This window comes from Rousettus aegyptiacus, unplaced genomic scaffold, assembly GCF_014176215.1.
Source record: "Rousettus aegyptiacus isolate mRouAeg1 unplaced genomic scaffold, mRouAeg1.p scaffold_m13_p_14, whole genome shotgun sequence".
Lineage (NCBI taxonomy): Eukaryota > Metazoa > Chordata > Mammalia > Chiroptera > Pteropodidae > Rousettus > Rousettus aegyptiacus.
The window spans coordinates 43,391,885-43,414,539 of record NW_023416289.1 but is presented as its reverse complement, the minus strand read 5'-3'; the positions used below and the strand labels follow the sequence as shown (position 1 = coordinate 43,414,539).

The window sequence follows — 22,655 nt, the reverse complement described above, 5'->3', positions numbered from 1 at the left end:
TCCATTCATCTATTGATGGACATTTAGGCTGCTTCCATATCTTGGGTATTGTAAATAATGCTGCAATGAACATAGGGATGCATATAACTTTTCAAATTAATGTTTTGGAATTTTTTTTTTTAATGGGAGGTAACCCTTGGTTGACCTTACAGATTGCAAGGACCTTGTCAGTTTACAATCCCTTATTTTTTATTTTTTATGCCTACAGCACTTGGTCTTCCTAGTCTCCCATCCAAGTACTAACCAGGCCCGACCCTGCTTAGCTTCTGAGATCAGACAGAACCAAGCTTGTTCAGGGTGACATGGCCGTAGATGGATTTCTTCAGATAAATGCCCAGAAGTGGCATTGCTGGATTATACAGTAGTTCTAGTTTTAATTTTTTGAGGAGGCTCCAAACTGTTTTCCATAGTGGCTGCACCAATTTGCAACCCCAGCAACAGCACACGAGGGTTCCCTTTTCTCCACGTCCTCGTAAACACTTGTTGTTTGTCGATTCATTGAAGATAGTCATTCTGACAGGTGTGAGGTGATTGCTCATTGAGGTTTTCATTTGCATTTCTCTGATAGTTGGTGACGTTGAGCATCTTTTCATAAGCCCATTGGCCATCCATATGTCCCATTTGGAGAAGCATCTAGTCAGGTCCTCTGCAGGCCATAATTTCGACATGAGCATCAGTTGCTCTGCTTGAAAGTGCTTTTGACATGGATTGTTCCAGAACACCACAAGAAATCCCTAGGCTCAGTGGCCCCAGAACAAACGCCCCCCCCACACACCTGATGTCCTCCCAGATGGAAAATACGCTGATGGCAAATTCCAGGGACCAGCGCTGTCCACGAGAAATGCGATGTGAGCCACGTGTCTAAGTAACGGCACTAAAAAAGGGGAAAAAGAACCAGGTGAAAATAATTTTGTATATGTATTTTATTTAACCAGATATATGCGAAATATTTCAACATGTCCTTGAAATCAGCAATTATTGATGAGCTATTTTACGTTCTTTTTATCGCACCAAATCTTCGAAATCCGGTGTGAATTTGACACCACAGCACATCTCTTTTTGAACCAGCCACGTTTTCAATGCCGAAGAGCCACATGTGGCCAGAGGAACAGCAGGGGGCGATGGGCTGGCCATGGACCTGGGAGTGTGGCTTCCTCAAAGTTGAGACAGTGAGCTCCAGTTGACAGCGCAGCTCGCAGTCAAGACCCCAGACTCTGAAGCCAGACTTCAGGGTTCAGATACTAGTTCTAGAACTTCCCAAGTGCAGCTCTAACCTTCCTGCACCTCGGTTTACTCCTCTATAAAAGGGGCCTCACCAACAAGGCTTCGTAGGGATTTTGTGCATATTAAATTAACTCACGGATATTAAACAGTGAGAACAGGGCCTGGCACATGTTAAGTACAGTATGAGTATTGCCTTTTATTATTTGAAATTTGTGAAAGGGAAAATCTCTTACTTTCGTATTAACAGCTGAAGAATGAAAAACTCCTTTCAAATCTCCCCACCGTCAAAGTGGAGCTGTCCAGGGCAGGGGAGCGCACAGCCTGCAGGACGACTCCGGGTTCTCAGGGCGCATGCACCAGCCTCCATGGATGGAGCGGGCGTGCGCAGTCACCAAGCTTTGGGCGCCTCCCAGTCTAAAACTCCCCACCTCTTTTCTTGTTCTCATTTTTCTGTTTTGATCTGTGTAGTGGGTTGAATGGTGTCTGCCTCCCCTCCCAAGATGTGTCCGCCTGACACCTATGAATGTGAGCAGGTTTGGAAAAAGAGTAATTAAGGTACGGACTTCGAGATGAGATAACTCTAGATCATCCAAATGGGTCCTAAACCCAACGGCAAGAGGCAAGAGTCTTTATAAGAGACGGGAGGAGAAGACACAGACGCAGAGAGAAGAAGCCATGTAAAGATGGAGGCAGAGAGGGGAGTAATGCAGCCGCAAGCCCAGGAACAGCCCGAGCCACCAGAAGCTGAGAGCGGCCAGGATCCTCCCCTAGAAGCTTCCAACGGAGTGTGGCCCTGCCGACACCTTGATTTCGGATTTCCGGCCCCCAGAACTGTGAGAGAAGAAATTTCTTTTATTTTAACCAACCAAATTTGTGGTGACTTGTTACGGCAGCCACAGGAAATGAATATAGTAATCTGTTTGGGGACCTGTCTCTTCCTCTCTGAAAGCAGTTTCTGTGGCTTTTAGATGCCATCTCACAGGAGGAAACTAAGGCCTGGAAAGAGGGCGGAGCCGGAACCAGACCTCAGGCCCCCAGAACCTCATCCAAGTTCCAGGGTCACTGTGGAAACTTGCAGGGTATTTTGCCCATTAGAAAAATGTAGAACGCTTATTGAGTTTTCTTTTAAGGCAGTGGTGGAGAACACAAGCTTTGAGAGGAGTCCTGGTTTGGTTGGTTGCTCACTTGCTGTGTGGCCTTGGGCTAGAGGCTAACCTCTCTGTGCCTCTGTTTCTCTTCTATAAAATAGGGATAATGAGATAAGTCATCTCAGAAGGTTGTGATGTGGAGTATATGAGAATCCATCGACTTTACCATTCGACACAGTCCTGGGAGTCTTCACAAATGCTATAAGACAAGAAAAATAAGGTATAAAAATTAGAAGGCAAGAGATAAAACTGCCATTTGGGTCATTTTCAAGGAAAAACTAAGAGAATCAACAAACTATTTTACTATGAGAATTTGCCCAGATTTTCTGTTAAAAGGTCAACCAACCATACTTAATAGCATCCGTCAACTAGAAATTATAAGAAAAATAAGCTAAAGAGTTAATAAATTAGAAAAATGCCATCTGCGTGTACTGATGACTTTCAGATTTCAATCTTAAGCCCATAGCTCCCTCCTGCCTACTTGATGTTCCCTCTGGCGTGTCTTGATGGTTTCTCCAACGCTAAGGGGACTCTGTCAGAATTCTCTGCCTTCCTCCCTAGTCTGCTCTGCTGGGTCACGTTACTGTCAGTCTCTCAAACCTAAGCATTCTTCTTGATTGTCCATCGCCCTAGTCCAGGATGCCATCTGGTCTTCCCTGGCCTATTGCAGTCTCTTCCTCCCTGGGCTTTCTGTTTCCATCCTTGCCCCCCTACAATTCATGCTCCACTCAGAATAAGGTCCAGAATACTTACCGCAGACTTCAAGGTCTTATGTAATCTGGTCCCTTCACTGCCCAGCCTTATCTCTTGCCACTCTCCCCCTTGCTCCCTGTACTCCAGCTACACAGGCCTTCTTTCTGTTTCTCAAACTCCCAAAGCAATTTCCTACCACAGAGCCTTTGCACAAACTGTTTCCACCTATCTGGCCTGGAAAGCTCTCCCTGCTTTCACCTTGCAGTCATCCTTTATGCCTCGTCTTATTATTTTTCATTTTTTTTTTTTTTTTTAGGCAAGGCAGCCCTTGGTTGACCTCACAGATTGCAAGGACCTCGTCAGCTTACAATCCCTTATTTTTCATTTTTATTTTATGTTATGTTATTTATTTTATTTTATTTTATTTTTTACATCTGTAGCACCTGGTCTTCCTAGGTGGTCTCCTATCCAGGTACTAACCAGGTCAGACCATGCTTAGTTTCCAAGATCAGACAGGATCGAGCTTGTTGAGAGTAGCATGGCTGTTGACTACAATCCCTTATTTTTTACACCTACAGTATATGTCTTCTTAAGTGCTCGTTTGATGGAGAAGTCTCTCCTGCCCTCCCATTCTCCACCCTAGTTAAAATTATGTTCCGACATTTTTGTTATTCTTGGCATTTGTCAGGTTTATATGATTATTAGTTCAGTGATTCTTAAACTTTTTGGTTACAGAGTCCTTTATGTTCTTAAAAATCATCGAGGACCCCAAAGATTTTTGTTAATGTAGATTATATCTATCACAATATTCACTATATTAGAAATGAAACTGGTAAATTAAAAACCATTTTTTGATTCATTTAAAAATAATACAAAACCGATTTCGTGTTAACATAAATCACACAGTTTTAATTGAATGACTATATTTTCCAAAACAAAATTAGTAATTTAATTACTAAATTTAAAAAATGTAGTTTTTGCAAATTACTTTAGTGTCTGGCTGGACGGAAGACAGCTGGGTCCTCACATCTGTCTGCTTTTGTGTTTGGTCTGTTGTGATATTGTGCAAGCTGTACTGTGCACTCAGAAAAGACTGAGTGAAAAAGGCAAGTGTCTTCATATTATTATGATTATTATTTTGACCTTGAGGATCTCTTGAAGGAGTACTGGGGACCCCTCCCCCAGGGTTCTGTGGACTGAGCTTTGAGAATCCCTCCTTAGCTTTGGTTTCTCTAGGGCCTAAAGACAGCATCCTGGGAACGAAAGAACTTTGGGGCCAGGCAACCTGGTTTAAGAGACAAATCTGACTACTAACAAGGTGAGCTCAGAAATTCTCCCAGCCTTGGTTTCTTCATCTCTAACATGGGAGTGGTGACGATAAAAATAATAAAAGCACTTTCCTCCTAGAATTGTAGTGACACCCATAGGAGATGGTTCTCAGAATCTCACCTGGCACGTTGCATACGATAAACATTTGCTATTATAATTTGGAAAATGTCATTTTCTTTTATTATCAACACTTTATCCATGCAATTAATTTCTCCAGAGGCCTGTTTTGTGCTGAGCAGTGCTGGGGACATGGTGATGACTGAGAAGGGCCTGGCCCTGCCCTCATGGGGCTCCCAATTCAGTGGGCCCCGGAGTTTTCATTTGTGAGGGATGGCCCTTAGCACCAGGTCTCTGAAGAGCATGAATTCTTAAGACTGAGTAGTCAGGGGAGGGTGGGAACAGCATGCAGGGAGCTAGGGCAAGTGGAGAGGGGACATGCTCTGGCCTGGTGACTGGCCGGGTTATTTTTCCATTCCTCTGTGCCCGAGACGGCTCCATACTGTTTCTGGTGAGAGGCAGGCTTGCCTCTCCGGTTAGTCTCCTCTCCTCCCCGACCTCTCTTCCTGTACAAAGTTCTCAGATTCCGAGCTCTTCAAGGGAAGTCTCACTTCCGATCTAACTTCAGTCTCTCATGCTGCAGGTCCCCCCGATTGCTGTATATCCATCCACGGTGGTGACCGATGGAAACGTTGGACGTCGCAGTAGAAGAGGTCCCAGGAGGGCGCGGGGTCGGGGCCAGGCGCCTCCACTGCCCCCCATCCGCGGGCCGCCACTCCGGGCTGGGTGAGTCAGCCCCCGCGGCTCCCGCGTCATCTCGGCCGCTCCTCTCGGCGCTATTTCGGGCTCCGGGCGCTATAAATAGAGGCTCGCCCAGCGGAGCCGCCCCCCTCCTCCCCAGGCCCCCCCTGCGTGCCCGACCCCGCAGCGATCGCCGGGCCGCGCGTCACCGCGGCTAAGTTTAGAGGCGGGAGGGGATGCCGGCCGGGTCACTGCGCCCCGGGACTGCGCCCCAGTTTCCAGAGCCTTCGGCCCGACTGCTCTCCACGCAGAGCCCCTCCGGCGGACTTGGGGTTGGGGTCTCCCCATAGTCTCTATACTCACCGCACAGAGAAAATTGGAAGTTAGGATTAGGGAAAGGTTTGGGAGTGGGGCAGGAGCGGGACTCGAGTCGCCGGGGAACTTGGGCTGTGACTGGAGTTTGAACTTGGAGCTTTTGTGAGAAGGAAGCGGAATCAGAGTGTGGGCCGCTGGAAGATTCGAACTCACAACTCTGGGAGCTGGACAGACTCAAATCCCGGACCCGAGAGCTCAATTTGCGAATCGAGTGTAGCAATCAAAACTTGCAAGTAACGTAGAACCGAGGGCGACCGCGCCACCGACTTTAACTAATGTAAACAGGCTCAGAGTTTATTAACCGCACGCGGCGGGGTCTTTGTTGCACTTTTGTGACAAAGAAAGGAGTCTGGAGAAGCAAAAGGGCCGCACGCCGCTTTCTGGGAGTGGGGGGTGTCTCGTTCCCTTGTGGGTGTCCTGGCGGAGCGGCCCCGGGTGTCCTCTTTGCGGGGCGCTATTGCCCCCTGGCGGAAAAGGCGTGAGTTGCAGGTTTGTTTGGCAGTTCTTTCCCCAGAGGGAGAAATTGAGTCTCGCCCTGGCTGGACTCTTAGAAATGCTCTCTGCTCTCGGATTCAAAGAAACATTGCTATGATCCTTCTCTATGTCGCTGGGGCTCGGTTCCCTCATCTGTCAAATGAGCTAATAATATCCAAGGGGAAGGTTGTTATGGGGCCTTAGCTCATAGCAAGAGCTCACTCTACAGCAGGCCCTGGGGCCAGGTGGGGGGAAGGTACGTCCAAGACCGCCAGTGGGTGCCGGAAAGGCAGATAGTACCCAACCTTGTCTATTCTATGGTTTTTCCTATACATACCTATGATAGTTTATGTAAATTAGGCATAATAAGAGATTAATAATAACTAATAAAACAGAACTATAACAATATACGGTAATAAAAGTAATGTGAATGTATTTTCTGTATCTCAAAATAGTTTTATTGTACTATCTTCAACTTTTCAGTTAAATGAAGCTCCTTATGGCCTCTCTTTGGCACGTCTGAATCGCGGGCATCACCACTCTCATGCTTTGGGGCCATTAATAAGTAAAACAAGGGTGACTCAAACATAAGCACTGTGATACTGTGACAGTCTATCTGATAACCAAGACAGCTACTAAGTGACTAACGGGCAGGGAATGTATACAACGTGGACACACTGGACAAAGGAATGATTCATGTCCGGGTGGGATGGAGCAGGATGGTGCGAGGTTTCATCACACTACTCAGAATGGTACACAATTTAAAACTTATAACTTGTTTATTTCTGGAATTTTCCATTTAATATTTTTGGACTGCGGTGGACCACAGGTAACTGAAACTGCAGAAAGCAGAACCGTGGATAAGGGAGGACTATTGTATTTTGATGGTACTCTAGTTGATGGCAATATTTATTACTTATAGAGCCCTCCTGTCTGTGATTGTGTGGCTCCCTGCCCCATCGCCTGCTTCACGGCATGGCATTTTATCTTCTTCGTAGCATGTATGGCTGTCTGAAACTCTTATTTATGTGTCTCCTTCTTATGTCAGTTCCACAGGGCAGGGACTTGATCTGATTTGCTCACAGCTGTGTCCCCAGTGCCTGGCACACAGTAAGTGCTCTATACGTAATTATTCAAGGAATGAACGAACCAGTCCATCTCAAGACAGGTCTCTGTGGTTTCAGTGAATCCTCACTACCTCAGCAGTTACAGATGGAGAAACTGAAGCTCCCAGTATTGAAGTCACTTTCCTTAGGCTTGGCGTCTGTTCTTCGTTCATTCACACAGCATCTGAGTTGGTAGCTCCGTCTGGGTGCCAGGCCCTGTGTAGAGGCACTGTGATACAGAGGTGGCCATAACAGCTCCTGCCACCCAGGACTTGGTCAAGGGCAATTTTATTTATACGACAGTCCCAAATATAGCACCATGTGCCTCATACAGTTTTACACGTAATTCATTCCATCCTTGTAATAATTGTACTATTGTTATCCTCATTTTAGAGATGAGCAAACTGACACACACACAGAAGCAACTCAGCTGCTAGTAAGTGACCCTAGGGGAAAATTACACCCCAGGATTAATACCGCTTATGAAGAAAGGAGAACTCGGAGATGGTAGTCTTCTCATCGGCTACCCAGAAATCGGGGAGATAGAGGAACAACATCTCTTAACTTTGCCAGAAAAATTACTAGGAACCCAGAATTTGAGATTCTTATTGTGAAAGTGAAATAAAGATATTTTCAGATGAGCAAGACTCAGCTTTACTATTCACAATGGTCCCTGAGAGAATTACAGAAGGACGTACTTTAGCAAGAGGTAAAATGAATTCAGAGGAGAGAGGTTATAAAAAGTAACAGAATCCTTATGTCCCCTCCAAAGGATGTCCTGAAGTCCTGACCTCAGACTGTGACCATATTTGGAATAAGGTCTTTACAGAGGTAATCAAGTTAAAATGAGCTCATTAGGGCGGACCCTAATCCAATATGACTGATGTCCTTATAAAACAGGGAAATTTGGACACAGAGACAGACACGCCCAGAGGGAAAATGATGTGAAGAGACACACGGAGACAACTGCCATCTACAAGCCAAGGGACAGGAGCTAGGAGAGAGGCCTGCAACGGATTCTTCCTATGCCTTACTTTTGGACTTCCAGCTTCCAGAACTGTGAGACAACAAATTTCTGTTGTTTAAGCCACCTGGTTTTTGATGCTTTGTTTCAGCAGTCCTAGGAAACTAATAGAAAAAATGTATTCATGAATCAACTGTATAAATACATTTTTTTAAAAATAGTAGGCTCCTAACAAAAGCTGGAATCAATGGAGAGATAGAGACTTGTTCATGAGTATGAAAAAGGTATCAATCAATTCAATGCAGTTCCAATCGCAATCCCAAGAAGATTTTTCATGGAACTAGAAAAGCAGCTGCTAAAATCCATCTAGAGAGGAAAATGTACAAGAAATGGTAAAGACAAGATTTGAAACTGAGAGAGGGGACTTGGCCTGATGTTACGTCAAAATATATCAAAATAAAATAATGAGATGGTGTGGCATGGAGGCAAGAAACAGATACACACACACACATATGAAACATAATAGAAATGTCAGAATACCAGCATATATATGGAAAAAAACTGGGGAGAGAATTGACTTTTAAAATAAATGGTACCGGGACAATTGGCTACATCCATTATACATTCCTACTTTAGCGCATTTTCAAAAATAAGTCTCATATGAATTAAAGACAGAAACAAAACCAAAACTAGGAAAATATTTAAAGAAATGACAGAATATATTTATGACCTTGGGGTATGGTAGGCTTCTTAAACATGCCAAAAGCAAAAGTCACATGCAATAGATTGATAAATAGGTATGACTAAACACTACGAGCTTCTGTGTGACAAAAATAAATAAGTAAATGAAGTCCAAATACAAAGTACGAACTAGAAGGAAATATTTGGAATGTATGTAACTGACTAAGAGTTAGAATCGGAAACCATAAAGCACTCCTACAAATTAATAGTAATAAAAAAGGCATTCAGCCCCATTTAAAAAATGGGCAAAGGATATGAGCAAGCAATTCACAGAAGACAAATCTATAAGACCAATAAACTCATGAAAACATGTTCCCTCTCCTTAGTAATCAGAGTTACAAGTTAGAACAGCGTGATACTCTCCTTTCAGGAAATGACTAATACTAACTCATCAACCAGGTCTCTGCTCAGATGTCCCTTCCTCCAGGAAGCCTTTCCTGACCTTCAGGCTGGGTTAGACACCCCCCACCCCGCACCCCCAACATGCACACCCTGCCACTGTCCCCTGGGGTCTTCAATCCCAGCCCTGCCTGCTCTGGGTCGTCACTGTTTGGAACCCGGTCTGTCTTTCCCACTGGACCGTGAGCTCCAGCGCGGGGCTCTTGTTAGTCACTGGTGTGTCATTTAGCGCTGTCCCGCACCGGGCGGGGAACAGAGCAGGCGCTCGGGGAATACCGCTTGGGGAATACGTGTGGAATAAATGAATGAATGGGGAAACTGTCAATGGCAGGGCCGGGATTCGACCCAAGGCTGTCCAGAAGGAAGGGACCTAATCTGATCTCCCACCATCTCTTCTTCACTGACCCGCGTCCTGAGCCCGAGCACATGAGAAGCGCTTGATCAGGGCATTGAACTTGAGCCGCTTGGCAACCAGAGACGCTCAGGCGCGTAAACCCACGGCTCTCTGCAAGCCAAACGTCTGCAGTCCTCCAAGACCATAGAGAGCTGAGCAGGGGCGGCGCTCTGGGGCACGGTGAGGGCGGGCTCGAGGGCTAGAGAAGCCGGAAGGACGCGGAGACTCGGGGTCCGCTAACTGCGCCCGCGGGGGAGCGCCTCGTCCTCCTTCTGCCCCTTCCACGCGGCCCCGGACCGTGGAAGTGAGTCCTCCCGGGGCCGAGACGGCCGGGCTGGGGCTGTCAGGTGGGCAGGATGGAGCGAGGGGAGGGCACCTGGGTGCGAGGCCGGGAGCGGGGCGGACGGAGGGCCGGGCGGGGGCCGAGCCCGGCGCCGGGAAGGCGGGGAACGGTGAGGGCGGAACGAATCGAACTTGGGGCCTTGAGGGGCGGGGCGGATGGAATCCGTGCACCCCGTAAGGGGCCGCGCGAGCCCTGTCGCAGGTGGGGGCCCCATGCAGGCGGGGCTCTCTGGAGCCCGGGGCGCTGGGTGTTTGCAACCTGATGCTGTGGAGCCCTGGGATTTGGGGAGGTGACGGCTGTGAGTGGGGGTCCCTGCTCGGGGCGGTGGGAATGCAGACGCTGATGTCTCACTCCTGCGGCCACGTCTTCATTCACAGGCCCCAGAAGGACCTTGGGATGGACGAGGAGGGCGTGCGGCAGCCCCCTGGGCCACCCGCAAGGAAGAAATTCTTTATACCACTGGACGAGGATGCAGTCCCTCCTGCCGGGGTAGGACGGGGAGATGGGAGGAACGCTGCGAGACCCGGGGCGCGGGGCGTTGGAAGGAAGGGCCCCAGGCGGCCACAGCATGGGTTAGGATATGTTGGGCCGGGGGTCACCCTGGGAAACAGTACTTTGCTCTGCACAAGTCTCAGTTTCTCTGTGTAAAATGTCGCGTGGTTCTAAGAGGCAGAGGCAGAGGCTGCAAACTAGCATCTAACAAATGACCTGGGATGTGTTTTACATGGCCAGCACTCTGGAATTTATTTCTGACCTTTAAGAAAGGATTTGCAAAAATAAAAAAGTAAAAAAGCCCGCACTTTTGATATCTTTTGGTAAATAGGAGGATCTGGCAGCTCTGAGATTGTGTTTTCAAGGAAAACAGCTGGCTGCGTACTGGCTGCGCTTTATGTGCTACAAAGAAAAAGAAAGGATATGGTGTGTGACGGGGGAGAGGTGCCACCTTAGGAAGACCATCGAGGGTCTGCCTCTCTGAGGAGGTGACGTCTGGGCCGGCATGTGAAAGAAGTGAGGGAATGAACATTCTCTGGAGAGATGGAATGGCCAGTGCAAAGGCCCTGGGGTCAGAGACAGCCTGACAAGTTTGAGGGCAGCAAGAGGGCCAGTGGAGCTGGAGTAGAGAAAGCAATGGGGAAGAGGTAGGAAGGGAGGTCCCTGAGGCAAGGGGCGGGGACAGGTGTTCTAGACTCTCATGGACCATTGCGAGGACTATGGCGACAGCTTTGGCTTTTACTTGGAGGTGGGAGCCACCTGAGAGCTCTGAGCAGAGGAGGAACATATGACAGTGTGGGGGACAGACTTGGCGGGGGAAGGTGAGGGTGTAGTCGGGGAGCTGGTGAGAGGGCGATGACAGTGGTCCAAAGGAGGGAGGATGGTGGCTGGGAACAGCGTAGAGGCCAAGATGTGGAGAGAAGTGGCGAGATTCAGATTTTGATCCCACCCCCACCCTGTCTCCCCCCACAGGCCAAGCCCTTATTCAGATCCACACGGAGCCATCCCGCCGTGGAGACCTCGGCTCAGGCAGCCCCTCAGACCTACGCAGAGTATGCCATCTCGGAACCTGCAGGAGGAGCTGGAGCCCCGCATCCCACTGGGCCAGAACCCCAGGCAGGCGAGACCCCCAACCAGGCCCTCAAACCGGGGACAAAATCCAACAGCATCATCGTGAGCCCCCGGCAGGTGAGGAGTGGGCTGGAGAAGTGGGGCTCCGAGGTTTTCAGTGGAAGACGTGGTGATGGGTATGGCTTTCTGATGGGCAGTGACAGGACGTCTCAGTTTTAGCCATTGTACTCTCATTAGCCGCGTGCATCCGTTCAACCACTGTGTGTGGGCTCAATGCCCTGTATTTGATTATTTTCCCGTAACAAAAATGTCATAGACAGGGTGGCTTAAACAGTAAACATTCATTTCTCATAGTTCTGGAGGCTGGGAAGACCAAGGTCAAGGCACCAGCAGATGTGGTGTGTGGTGAGGTTCATAGACGACTGTCTTCTTGCTGATTCTTCACAGTGAAGGAAGGGGTCGGGGAGCGCTCTGGGGTCTCTTTGATGAGGACACTAATTCTGTTCATGAGGGCTCCACCTTCATGACTAGTTACCTCCCCTCCCTCCCAATACCAACATATACATTTTGAGGGGACGGAAGCACCGAGTCCATAACACCCCAGCTCTTCTTGTTGGGGGTGTGACTGTGATAGTGTAGTTACATTTCCTGTCCTTGGGTTTGTTCTTTCGTTCAAAAACTATTGAACACAGGTCTGAGCTCAAATCGTGCTCTGCTACGCAGTATCTCAGATCTTGGCCAAGTGACTTAACTCATCTGCGCCTTTAAAATAGGGGTTCCGCAGGTGTGTTCAGAGGTTGCCAGGTGCTGTTCTAGGCTCTGGGAATACAGCGATGGAAAGGAAACAGATGAAGTCCCTATCACTGATGGAGTTGGCATTCTTTATACAAAGACAATAATAAGACCTGAGGATGTGAATAGATAGTCAGCCATCAGGAAAATGCAATTCAAAACCATGATGAGATCTGACTTCGTACCTCCTAAGACGGCTGTCGTCAAAAGGACAGGCAGTAACGGGCCGTGTGGCTGTGGAGACATCGGAGCTCTCTGTCGCTGCTGGTGGGAATGTAAAATGATGCAGTCACTTTGGAAAACATTCTGGCAGTTCCTCAAACATTTAAACATAGCGTTAGCGTATGGCCCAGCAAGTCTACTTCTAGGCGTATATCCAAGAGAAATGAAAATATACGTCCACACAGAAGCGTTATTCACAATAGCCCCAAAGTGGACACAGCTCAAATGCCTGTCAGCTGACGACTGACTGACTTCACTGGCATAATGAAGTTTCATCCAGGTTGTAGCAGGTGTCAGCGCTTCTTCGTTTCTTTTTATTGCTAAATAGTATTCCGTTCTGTGGCGATACCACGTTGTTTATTATTATTAGTTCACCCATTGATGGATAATCCATTGGGTTTTTCGTACTTTTGGTCATTGTGAAAATGATGCTGTGAACATTTGTGTACAGGTTTTTGTGTAGATATGTTGTCAGTTCTCTTGGGTATTTATCTAGGAAGGCACTTGCTCTGTCACGTGGTCACTGCTCAACTTTTTCAGGAACCTCCAAACTGTTTTCTAAAATGCTGCTTCACTTTACATCCCTACCAGCAGGGGGCGAAATTTCCAGTTTTGCCATATCCTCATGGCCTGTCATTGTCTGTCTTTGATTTTGGACACTTCCTTTAAAAATTAAAATAGGATCCTGCCCCTCCCTTGTTCAAAGCCTTTCCATGGCTCTTAGGTGCCTCCGATGAGATGGGATTTGGGACCCCACAGATCATTCTTGCTCCACTGTGAGAGCAGGAGAGCCCACCCCACCCGCTTATGCGACCAAGCTCCACCTCACTTGACAATTACACGTTCATCCCTGAGATTATCTTGCTTAACGTTTGTGTCCTCTGCTAGGGCAGGAGGACTATCCTGGTCACTGCTGTATGCCCAGCACTTAGACACACAGTAGCTGCTCAATAAGTACTTACTGGCTCGATTAGAGCTTGAGTTACGCAAAGAATTTTCATCTTGCGCTACGGAGTATAGTCAGGATGGAGTTTGAGCAAGAGGAGCCTGCTGAGCAGATGCCGGACTGGACTGGGGGCCCTGCCCTGTGGGGAGTCACAGGCCGGGCCCGCGCTTCCTCCTGCAGGCATGGGGGGCGCCATGCAGTGTTTAGAGCAGGAGAGAGAGGCAGGTTTGTGCTTTTGGAGGACCCCCCCAGCTACTGTTAGGGGGTGGCCAGGATGGAACGTCACTGGGGTAGGGGACCGGGCTGGCGGGGTGGGGTAGGGGCCTGGGCCAGGGCTGTGGCACTGGGGATGCTTACTTACCTGGAGGAGGAGGGAGAGACACAGTGGCCATGATCACACCTGGGTCTCTCCACGGCGGGGCCATCCTGAGATGGGGCCAGGAGGAGGGGCAGGTGTGGGGGTGCTGATACTGAGGGCGGTTTGGACACAGTGAGGTGGATGTCTAGGGGGAAGTGTCTAGAAGACCACAGGACGCCCAGGTGGGGCTGGAGGAGAAGGCTGAGCTGGAAACAGATCCAGGACTGGGGCCGGGGGCCTCGGTCAGAGCTGGAGCATCAAGGACATTTGAGGTTGAGGAGGAAGAGTCTGGGGAGGGGAGGAGAATGAGGGAAGTGGTGCTTGAAGACCAGGTGGGGCAGGAGGAGGGCAGGTAGATGACAAGAAATGGGGCGAGCGAGAGGTGGGGTGAGCGCTGGGTGGCGGTGGTCCCAGGGGCCTCCCTGTCAGTGGCTTTGGCTCTTCTTCCCCCCAGAGGGGCAACCCCGTGCTAAAGTTTGTGCGCAATGTGCCCTGGGAGTTTGGCGATGTGGTTCCGGACTACGTGCTGGGCCAGAGCACCTGCGCCCTCTTCCTCAGGTGAGCTGGGTGCTCTGGGCTGTTCAGTAGGAGACATGCAGGCGTGGGCCGTTGGCCTTGGGCCTAGGTGTGACCTTGCGTGTGAGGGGTCGGGGCTTGTGGTGCCCAGAACAGACCTTAAGACCTGGGGTCCCTGACTCTGGGTCTGAGGGCAGAGGGGCTGGGTCACTCATGTCCCAGACTGAGTGGCTCCAACGTCCAGGACTAGAGTTGACAAGACCCAGGGTTTCTCCACCACCCAGTCCTGGAGTCCCCTCTCCAGACAGAGCCAGAGGTAGAAGTGAAACTTCTCAGTTCCTGCCCTCCCTACAGGGAATGAGAGCTGGTGGCTGCTGGGCAGAGATGGCCCCAGAGCCCTGGGTGAAGAATCCCGCCCCTCCCCCATCCCTGTGAGACCAAAGCCCGCAGTCCTGGCACAGCCCTGCTTCCAAGACCAGCCCCGCAGCATGCCCTGGTCCACAGTCTCTAGGGTGCTGGTTTCCTGTCCACCCAAACCCATGTCTCTTCCCATCTTCAGAGAAGAACCTGGGGGGCCAGCCTCCCGGGGGCCAGAGCCAGGCAGCGCTCTGTGCTCCTTCCGTGAAGGGTGACCTTGGGCAAGTCATCCTCCCTCTCTGAGCCTCAGGTCCTGGTAAGGCCGCCCAAGTGAGAGCGAAGTGGGGCTCCCAGAGACTCAGGGACACAAGACGTCCCAAGCCCTGCCTCTCCCCGCCCCCAGCCTCCGCTACCACAACCTCCACCCAGACTACATCCACGGGCGGCTGCAGAGCCTCGGGAAGAGCTTCGCCCTGCGCGTGCTGCTTATCCAGGTGGACGTGGTAAGCAGGGGTCCTTTGCCTGCCAGCCTCGCTGTCCCTGTCTGGAAATGGGATGCATGGGTCCTCACGGTGGCCAAGTGGACTGTTGAACCCCTTCCAAGGAGAAATGTGGGTTGAAACCTCAGTGAGGACCGTTTTTCACACCTGAGATTGACAGTCCTTCTCCATCGTGCTCCATCTGGTCCCAGCCCTCCGCCGCCTCAGTGTTTCTCGAATCAATTTTATCCTTTCTGACCTCACAGCCCGGCCCACTCTAGGCCCCCTCTCCCTCTTGGTCCCCTGCCTCAGCCTCTTCCCTTGTCTCATGGCCTCCAGCCTGGACCCTTCCCATCTTTATAGCAGCCAGAGGTCTTTCTAAAGCATAGATCTTGTGTCAGAACCCTGAAATGGCTCCCCATTTCCATGGCCCAGGATGCCTGATGTGACCTGACCCCCACCCAGCTCCCTGGGCTCATGTCTAAGCCTCCATGTGATCATGCTTCATTTTATAGCCTCCGTCCTGCATTGAGTGAATTGCAATTCTTCAAGCCCTCTTTCGCCTCCCATCCTTGCATGTGCTCTTTCCCACGTCTGAGAGTCCCTTTTCTGCTCTCCTTTGCTGCCTTTACTCCTCATCTTCTTTTAGATCTCACTCAGATGTCCCCTCCTCCAGGAAGCTCTCCCCGATCCCTCAGGCAGGTCAGACACTCCTCTGGTTCCCCCACCCCAGCCCTAGCCACTCTGGGTCATCACTGTCTCGGAAGGGTCTGTCCCTCTCTTCAGACTGTGAGCCCCAGGAGGGCAGAGCCGGGGCTGTCTCGGTCACCGCTGGGTCCTGGCACTGCCCAGCACAGTCCAGGGAACCTGCTGGAGCTTAGGGAGTGTCAGTTGACTGGAAGGCTCCTGGCATCCTAAGATTGTAATTCCTTGCTTTCTTCCACATCTCTCATTCTGATTTTCTTCTCTGCCCAGAAAGACCCTCAGCGGGCCCTCAAGGATCTGGCTAAGATGTGCATCCTGGCTGACTGCACCCTGGTCCTTGCCTGGAGGTGAGATTATGCCCCCCACCCCAGGTCGGGCTCTATCCTGAGAGTCCCTCCCCTCCCCCAGCCTCCTCAGCCCTTCCCTTCTTCTCCCGTGACCGCTCCTCTCCGTGACCTCTCCTCTCCGTGTGAGCCTGGTCCGGGCACTGCTTCTCTCTGGGCCTCAATTCCTTCATCTGTAAAACAGGGTCCTAGTGCCTTTCGTATAGGGAGGCAGGCACAAAGGCAGGTAGTGCAGCTCAGAGTCCCAGGACTATACCAGGCACTTAGGAGTGAGACATAAAATTTGGCTGAGTCGTTAATTCCACGTCTAGGTTTTTAAAGACCATTTAGATTGGTTCTCCACTTGGGGAAAAAAGGCATCCCTTCCTCACGGCATCAGCCAAATGTAAATCTTGAAACATTCTACAATAAAAGTGTTACAGGGAATCTTACCTTGGGGTAGGAAAAGCCTTCCAAAGCAAGACGCAAACCCCCAAATCCATAAAAGAAAAGTTCAACTGATCTGAGAATATTTAAACTTCTAGATGGTAAAAGACACTGTAAACAAAGTTAAAAGGCAAATGACAAACTAAGAAATAAGACTTGCTGTGTGTATAACAGACTTAAGATCCCCGATTTATAAGCAGACATAAACTTATATCATACAAATATATTTAAATTCATATGAATATATTTAACTGTATTTGTTATATATATAAAGAATCTCCTACAAGTCAGTAAGAAAAAGGTGGCCAAAATTTTTTAAATGTTTAGTGCAGGTGGCCAAAAACACATGAAAATTTCGTTGATCACATAGCTTACCAGGAAAAAAGTAAATTTTGAAAAATGAGGTGCCATTTTGTACTTATTAGTTTGGCGAAAATGTCAGGATGGGTAATTTGAAACTTGCATGTTTGGTTGACAGAAGAAAACAGAAAATAGGCACAAAAATTCCTGCACTCAAAATTTTTCCTTCCTAATGAGCCGTGCTCGTGCGCTGGGATGCGGTAGGTAAGAACCTTCGAGAAGCCAGCAGAACCCAGCAGCAGCCTGTTGTTATTTATATAAGAAAGGCAGGAAACAGCTGTGTTTATGACCAGATGTGATGTGAGTGAACAGCAGGGGCTCCAGGCTGCGGACCCCTGAGGAGGGGGCGAGGAGTAGGGACTGAGGAGAGAGGACTTTTATTCGTCTATTTTGCTTCTGAATACGACATGGTTAAATTTTATTTTGTTAGAGAATAGGTCACCTGCTCATGTAGTTCAAAACTTGGAAGTGATACGAAATCGGTATATGTCTGCATCAGCGTATACTTACACGTACACACGCACTGTATACGTACATCCGGCGATGTGTGCACAGAGAAGTTTCTCTCTTCTGCCCCTTCCTCCCGTTCCACTCCCTCCGACCCCATGGGTAACCACTGTCGTTGGTTTCTTGATTTCTTCTCAATGTTTCTACAAAATGCAGACAGTACGGGTGGAAGCATCTTAGTTTTCTTACTTTCTTAGATAGAAGCATACTGTGTACAGACACTCCTCGACTTTACCTCCCAATAAACCCATCGTGAGCAGAAAATGTCATAAGGCAAAATGGATTCGATACACCTAACCTGCTGACCATCATAGCTTAGGTTCCTACTGTGTATCACTTTCGCGTGGTCGTAAAATCGATAAATTCTAAGTCGAACCATCGTGAGTCAGAAGCCGTCTGTATACTGCTGTGTGCTTTGTGTTGTCATTATCGGGAGGCTTTTTCTATATCAGTATGGAGGGCAGCCTTGTTCTTTTTTACAGCCATGTGCTATTCCAGTATAGCATCCACATTTAAAAAAAAATTAATAGACTATTTTTTAGAGCAGCTTTAAATGTGTAGAAAAATTGATTGGAAAGTACAGAGTCCCACATATCCCTTCTCCCGCTGCATACAATTTGTCATTTCCCTCTTTAATCAGTGTGGTATCTTTGTTATAATCGATGAACTGATATTGACATGTTATTATTGTGAACTGCTGAAGCCCGTAGTTGACATTCAGGTTCACTGTCTTGTACATTCTGTGGGTCTTGACAAAAGTATGACATGTGTCTGTGATCACTGTCCCTTACACAATAGTTTCACTGCCTGTGCTCCACCCGTTTCCCTCCCCCTCACCTCTGGCGACCACTAATCTTTTGATTATCTCCATAGTTTTCCCTTTTCCAGAATGTCCTAGAGTTGGAATCACAGGACACAGTTGAAACAGTCCTCGCGTGTAGGGGGAACCGAGTTCTCGCCCACTGTGGCTCTTTGTCCTGTCTCATCCACTTTCACACAAAACACTTCACTTCCGGCCGTCAAGCGCCTGGAGGCTTTTCCCCACAGCAAGCAATTCTCTGCGACACCAGCTGAGCATCCTACAATTGAACTCAGTTCTGACTGTCTACCTGGAGATAGGGTCAGACCCCAGTCTCAGGGCTCAGTCCCACAAGACTGCCGACCACACACTTTAGATGCCAGACACCAGCTGTAGATTGGAGGTTCCCACGTCCCGGTCCTCGGGGTCCATTCATTTGCTAGAGGGCCTCACAGAACTCAGAGAAACACTTAGGTTAACCACGAGGATAAAGGATGCAGGTGAACAGCTCAGTGAGGTCTGTGAGGGTCCCAAGTACAGGAGTTTCTGTCTCCGAGGAGGTGGGGTGAGTCACCACATGGGTGTGGCCGTGTTCCCAGGCTGGAAGCTCTCACAGGCTTGTACTATTGACACTTCATGCCCATGTCTACAGCGGGCCTGGTCAATTATTAACTCCATTTCCAGCTCCTCTCCTGGCTCTGGAGGGCAGGGGTTGGGGCAGAAACTTCCAAGCTTCTAATCATGGCTTGGACTTTCTGGGGACCAGCCCCCATCGTGGAGCCCACAGAGAGTCACCTCATCAGAACAAATGCTCTCACTTAGGAATCTGCAGGGGTCCCGGGAGCCCTGCTCCTGGAGGCAGGCTGAGACCAGCAGGGACCCTCATTCTCTCGCAGTGGCCTCTCCAGCTCGCCTTTCACTCCACAGTATGCATTTAAGCTTCCTCCATGTCTTTTCGTGACTCCGTAACTCATTTTTAGTCACTGGATGATATCCCATTGTCCGGATCCACATTCTTTTTCACCTGCAAAGTATCCCATCGAGTAGATGGACCGGTCAGTAGCCCCCTGTTGGTGGACATTTGGGTAGTTTCTGGCTTTTGCTGTTGCCATTAACGCTCCCGTTTCTGCCCTGAACCCCAGGCTTGGGATTTTTAGGCCAAAGGGTAAAGGTATTTGTAAGTCTGTGTGCTCTTTGCCCTGGTGCATGCCCCTCTATACTGTCTGAGTATTTAGAAAATGTATTTATGTATTACTTGTATATCAAAAACAAGTGTGAAAGTTACTCCATTTTGTGGGAAGTCGCACAGCATGGTGTCGAGAGCCCCCAGGGAACTGTGTCCTTGCCAGCTGTGTAGTCTTGGGCAAGTGACTCAACCCCACTGGTCTCAGTTTCCCCCTTTGTATAATGGTTTGAAAATAGTAACTGCCTTACCAGATCTCTCTGGAGATGCCAGAAGCTTCTGAACATAACGGGCTCAGCACACTGCCTGGCATGAAGCTAGGCCGTCATGTGGGGAATATTTCCTGTCTTTACATCCAAACTATGGGATATTTTGCAACTGTTAAATAAACGAGGTTGAGCTCTGCCTGCTGACGTGGGAAGATGTCCTGATGATACCGTGGAACACAAAAACTAGAGCAAATTGTAGAACCGGATCACAGCATGCAACTTCTATGTCCTGAACAAATGACTAATTACGATGATAGTAATACTCTTTGCTGCAGTGAGAGAAAAGTAACAGAGCCCGTTTAATGGAAAACAATAGAATTAGAAAATGAATGTTTCTCTGAAGAATATAAATCATCATTTAATCAATGCATGTTGCTTGCTAGCTGGATTTTGAAGGCTAAGAAAATGCCTCATAACACATACTTTATGTATTGTGACTCAGCTCAGTATTCTCAAGTTCCAAAGAGAAGAAAGGCTAGTGTTTTCCTGGTGCTGATGAGCTTGAGTTACTTTATTCCACACACATGTAGACTCTTTTGATGATTTAGTTGTTTCTACTGCCTTCAAAGCAGTTAATTACATGTCAAAAAACAATGTCTGATGTGAAAATTAATGGCGATTATTGAATTGTGTTCTTTGCTGCGGAGGATTCAGCAGCCAGCGTCCAGAGCTTTTCTTTCTGAAGGTGGGCTACATAAAAACCTCCAGCAGCTGTTTTTCTTGGTGGCGGGGAGCTGCATGCTTTTGAGGTTTGCTTCCTGCGGTTGGGCAAAGAAACAGTCGTTCTGATCCCCGCCCCCACCCCCCCCCCCAAACCTTGGTGCAGATGCTCCGCCGCTGACTGTTCTTCCAGAATCGCCAGCAGTTCCTAAAGAGGCTTCTAAGCGCCAGGCACTTAAGAGCATTGACTCATTTGTCACAGTTCCGCCATCCCCCCACTTTACAGATGAGGAAACGGAGGCCCAGAGAGATTAAAACCACTGGCCCAGGGTCAGGGGGAAGTGGGGCCTGAACCCCATGGTCAGGCCACTAAGCTTTAGAGGGCCTTTAGCCGGAAGAGATGTGTGAGATGCTCCCAGGGGGTACGGCCAGGGGGCACTTGAGGGGGTCGACAAATGTTCATTTTTCTGTAGGGAATTTTTAGCGTCAGCAGTTACTACTGCCATAATGAAATGGATGTAAAATGCAATCCCTCTTCACCCCAGCTGACCTGCATGTCCTCTCGCCCCAGCGCTGAGGAGGCGGGGAGATACCTGGAGACCTACAAGGCCTACGAGCAGAAGCCCGCGGACCTCCTGATGGAGAAGCTGGAGCAGGACTTCGTTTCCCGGGTGAGGCCACCTCCCTGCCCAGGCACCGCGCCCCCTCAGCGTGTTCCTGCGTGTTCGAGCTTCAGTTCTGATCTCGTCATCTCTACTCCCCAATCCCACCCTCAGCTCCCAGTGTCCCCCTCCCTCCCAAAGAGCAGCTAGAGGGGTCTTCCTAAGCACAAACCCAAGCCTGTCTTCCCTGGCTCAAAACCCTCCTGTGCTCCCCAGTGCCTCAGGGGAAGAGGCCCTGTTTGGCCCAGCCGCCTCATTCACCCCCTGCCCTCACATGCTGTCACTTCTTCTAGGCCTCACTAGCTGCTCTTAGTATGTGCCCATCCTGTTCCCTCTGCCTGATCACCTGCCTAATCCCATCTTTCACATCTGAGCTCATGCTGCCTTCTCCAGGAGGCCCTCCCTGATCCCCAGGCCAGGTCAAGTGCCCCTACTGGACTCCCCCATCCCAGCCCTGCCCATCTGGGTCACCACTGACTGGAACTGATTCGTCTCTTGCACTAGCCTGGGAGCCCCAGGAGGGCAGGCCTGGTGCCGTCTCGGTCCCTGCTGTGTCCCCAGCAGCCCCCAGCACTTGGTGCCTAGGGAGTATTTGCTGAATGAATTGTCGAATCTGGGCAAAACAAGAGTAACAATGGATGTCTATAGCCACCCCTGTACTATTAGGTCCTCTATTTGCCTAAAAACAAGAGGCCCAGAAAGGTCAGTTCCCACGCCCAGGTCTCACAGTGTGTGTAGTAGGACCTGGTTTTGACCCCAGGTCCAAGTCCAGACCATAGTCTTCCCCTTGGCTGAATCATCTCTAGGTAAATGGTATTTATCTTCCCGTCATGTGACTGATACCCTCTCAGCTACTTGGGGATCACTCTGAGATGACCTTTCAATCAGTCCCCCTCCCCCCAAAAACATTTACTGAGCACCTCCTACATGCAGGGCAGTCTGGGGACAGCAGTGACCCGACGCCGCCCTCACGGTTCATCCTACAATTCTTTCTTCTCACAACACACCCCTGCCCCCTCCTCCCCTTCCAGGTGACTGAATGTCTGACCACCGTGAAGTCAGTCAATAAAACGGACAGTCAGACGCTCCTGACTACTTTTGGGGTAAGGGACAATTCCCCTGTCCCAAAAGACATTTCTGCCCCCTCGCCTTTTCAAGGAAGCACCCCCTGCCATTCTCTTCCACCTCCCTGCCTCCCCTGCCCTCCCCCAGGACCTCGTCTCCTTCCAGGAATGTCCTAGACCCCAGACCCGCTGGGGCAGGGTAGGGCTTTGTGCTCGCCTCCCCTGACCTTTACTCCCTCCTTCCTCAGTCTCTGGAACAGCTGATTGCTGCATCCCGGGAAGATCTGGCCTTGTGCCCGGGCCTGGGGCCCCAGAAGGTAAGAATAGGCTTGAGGGGTCAGGGGCGGGAGTGGGCCCCAAAGAAGTGGCACCCCGGGTTCCAAAGTCTGAGGTTTCAGAAGTCCACAGTACCTCTCCTACAGATGGAGAAATCCAAGGTCCAGAGAGAGTGGGGACCAGGCTAGCCTCACACAGCCACCCTGGGAGAGAATCCAGACTGGGCTGCTTCTCTCCTA

General features: G+C 49.6%; 1 protein-coding gene and 1 long non-coding RNA gene across 7 annotated transcripts in view; both read left to right on the top strand.

Annotated features, from left to right (window-relative positions):
- The first annotated feature begins 569 nt into the window (after positions 1 to 569).
- Positions 570 to 6,731, top strand: LOC107513648. Its single transcript, XR_001597600.2, has 3 exons — positions 570 to 2,592; positions 4,302 to 4,383; positions 5,035 to 6,731. It is a non-coding gene; the product is annotated as an uncharacterized LOC107513648 (long non-coding RNA).
- A 1,296-nt stretch (positions 6,732 to 8,027) lies between these two features.
- The window catches only part of ERCC1 (ERCC excision repair 1, endonuclease non-catalytic subunit), a 14,854-nt gene continuing 226 nt past the window's right edge, over positions 8,028 to 22,655 (top strand). Inside the window, exons 1-9 of one of the 6 annotated variants that reach the window (XM_036232521.1) lie at positions 8,028 to 8,146; positions 10,306 to 10,417; positions 11,393 to 11,608; positions 14,264 to 14,367; positions 15,086 to 15,185; positions 16,137 to 16,213; positions 20,986 to 21,085; positions 22,108 to 22,179; positions 22,389 to 22,457. In XM_036232521.1, the coding sequence (XP_036088414.1) occupies positions 10,325 to 10,417; positions 11,393 to 11,608; positions 14,264 to 14,367; positions 15,086 to 15,185; positions 16,137 to 16,213; positions 20,986 to 21,085; positions 22,108 to 22,179; positions 22,389 to 22,457 (831 nt within the window). In that variant the 5' untranslated portion in view covers positions 8,028 to 8,146; positions 10,306 to 10,324. Of the gene's footprint in view, positions 8,147 to 9,541; positions 9,933 to 10,137; positions 10,227 to 10,305; positions 10,418 to 11,392; positions 11,609 to 14,263; positions 14,368 to 15,085; positions 15,186 to 16,136; positions 16,214 to 20,985; positions 21,086 to 22,107; positions 22,180 to 22,388; positions 22,458 to 22,655 lie in introns of those variants that run through there. The other 5 variants (XM_016150567.2, XM_016150560.2, XM_036232518.1 and 2 more) reach the window with 5 other exon arrangements.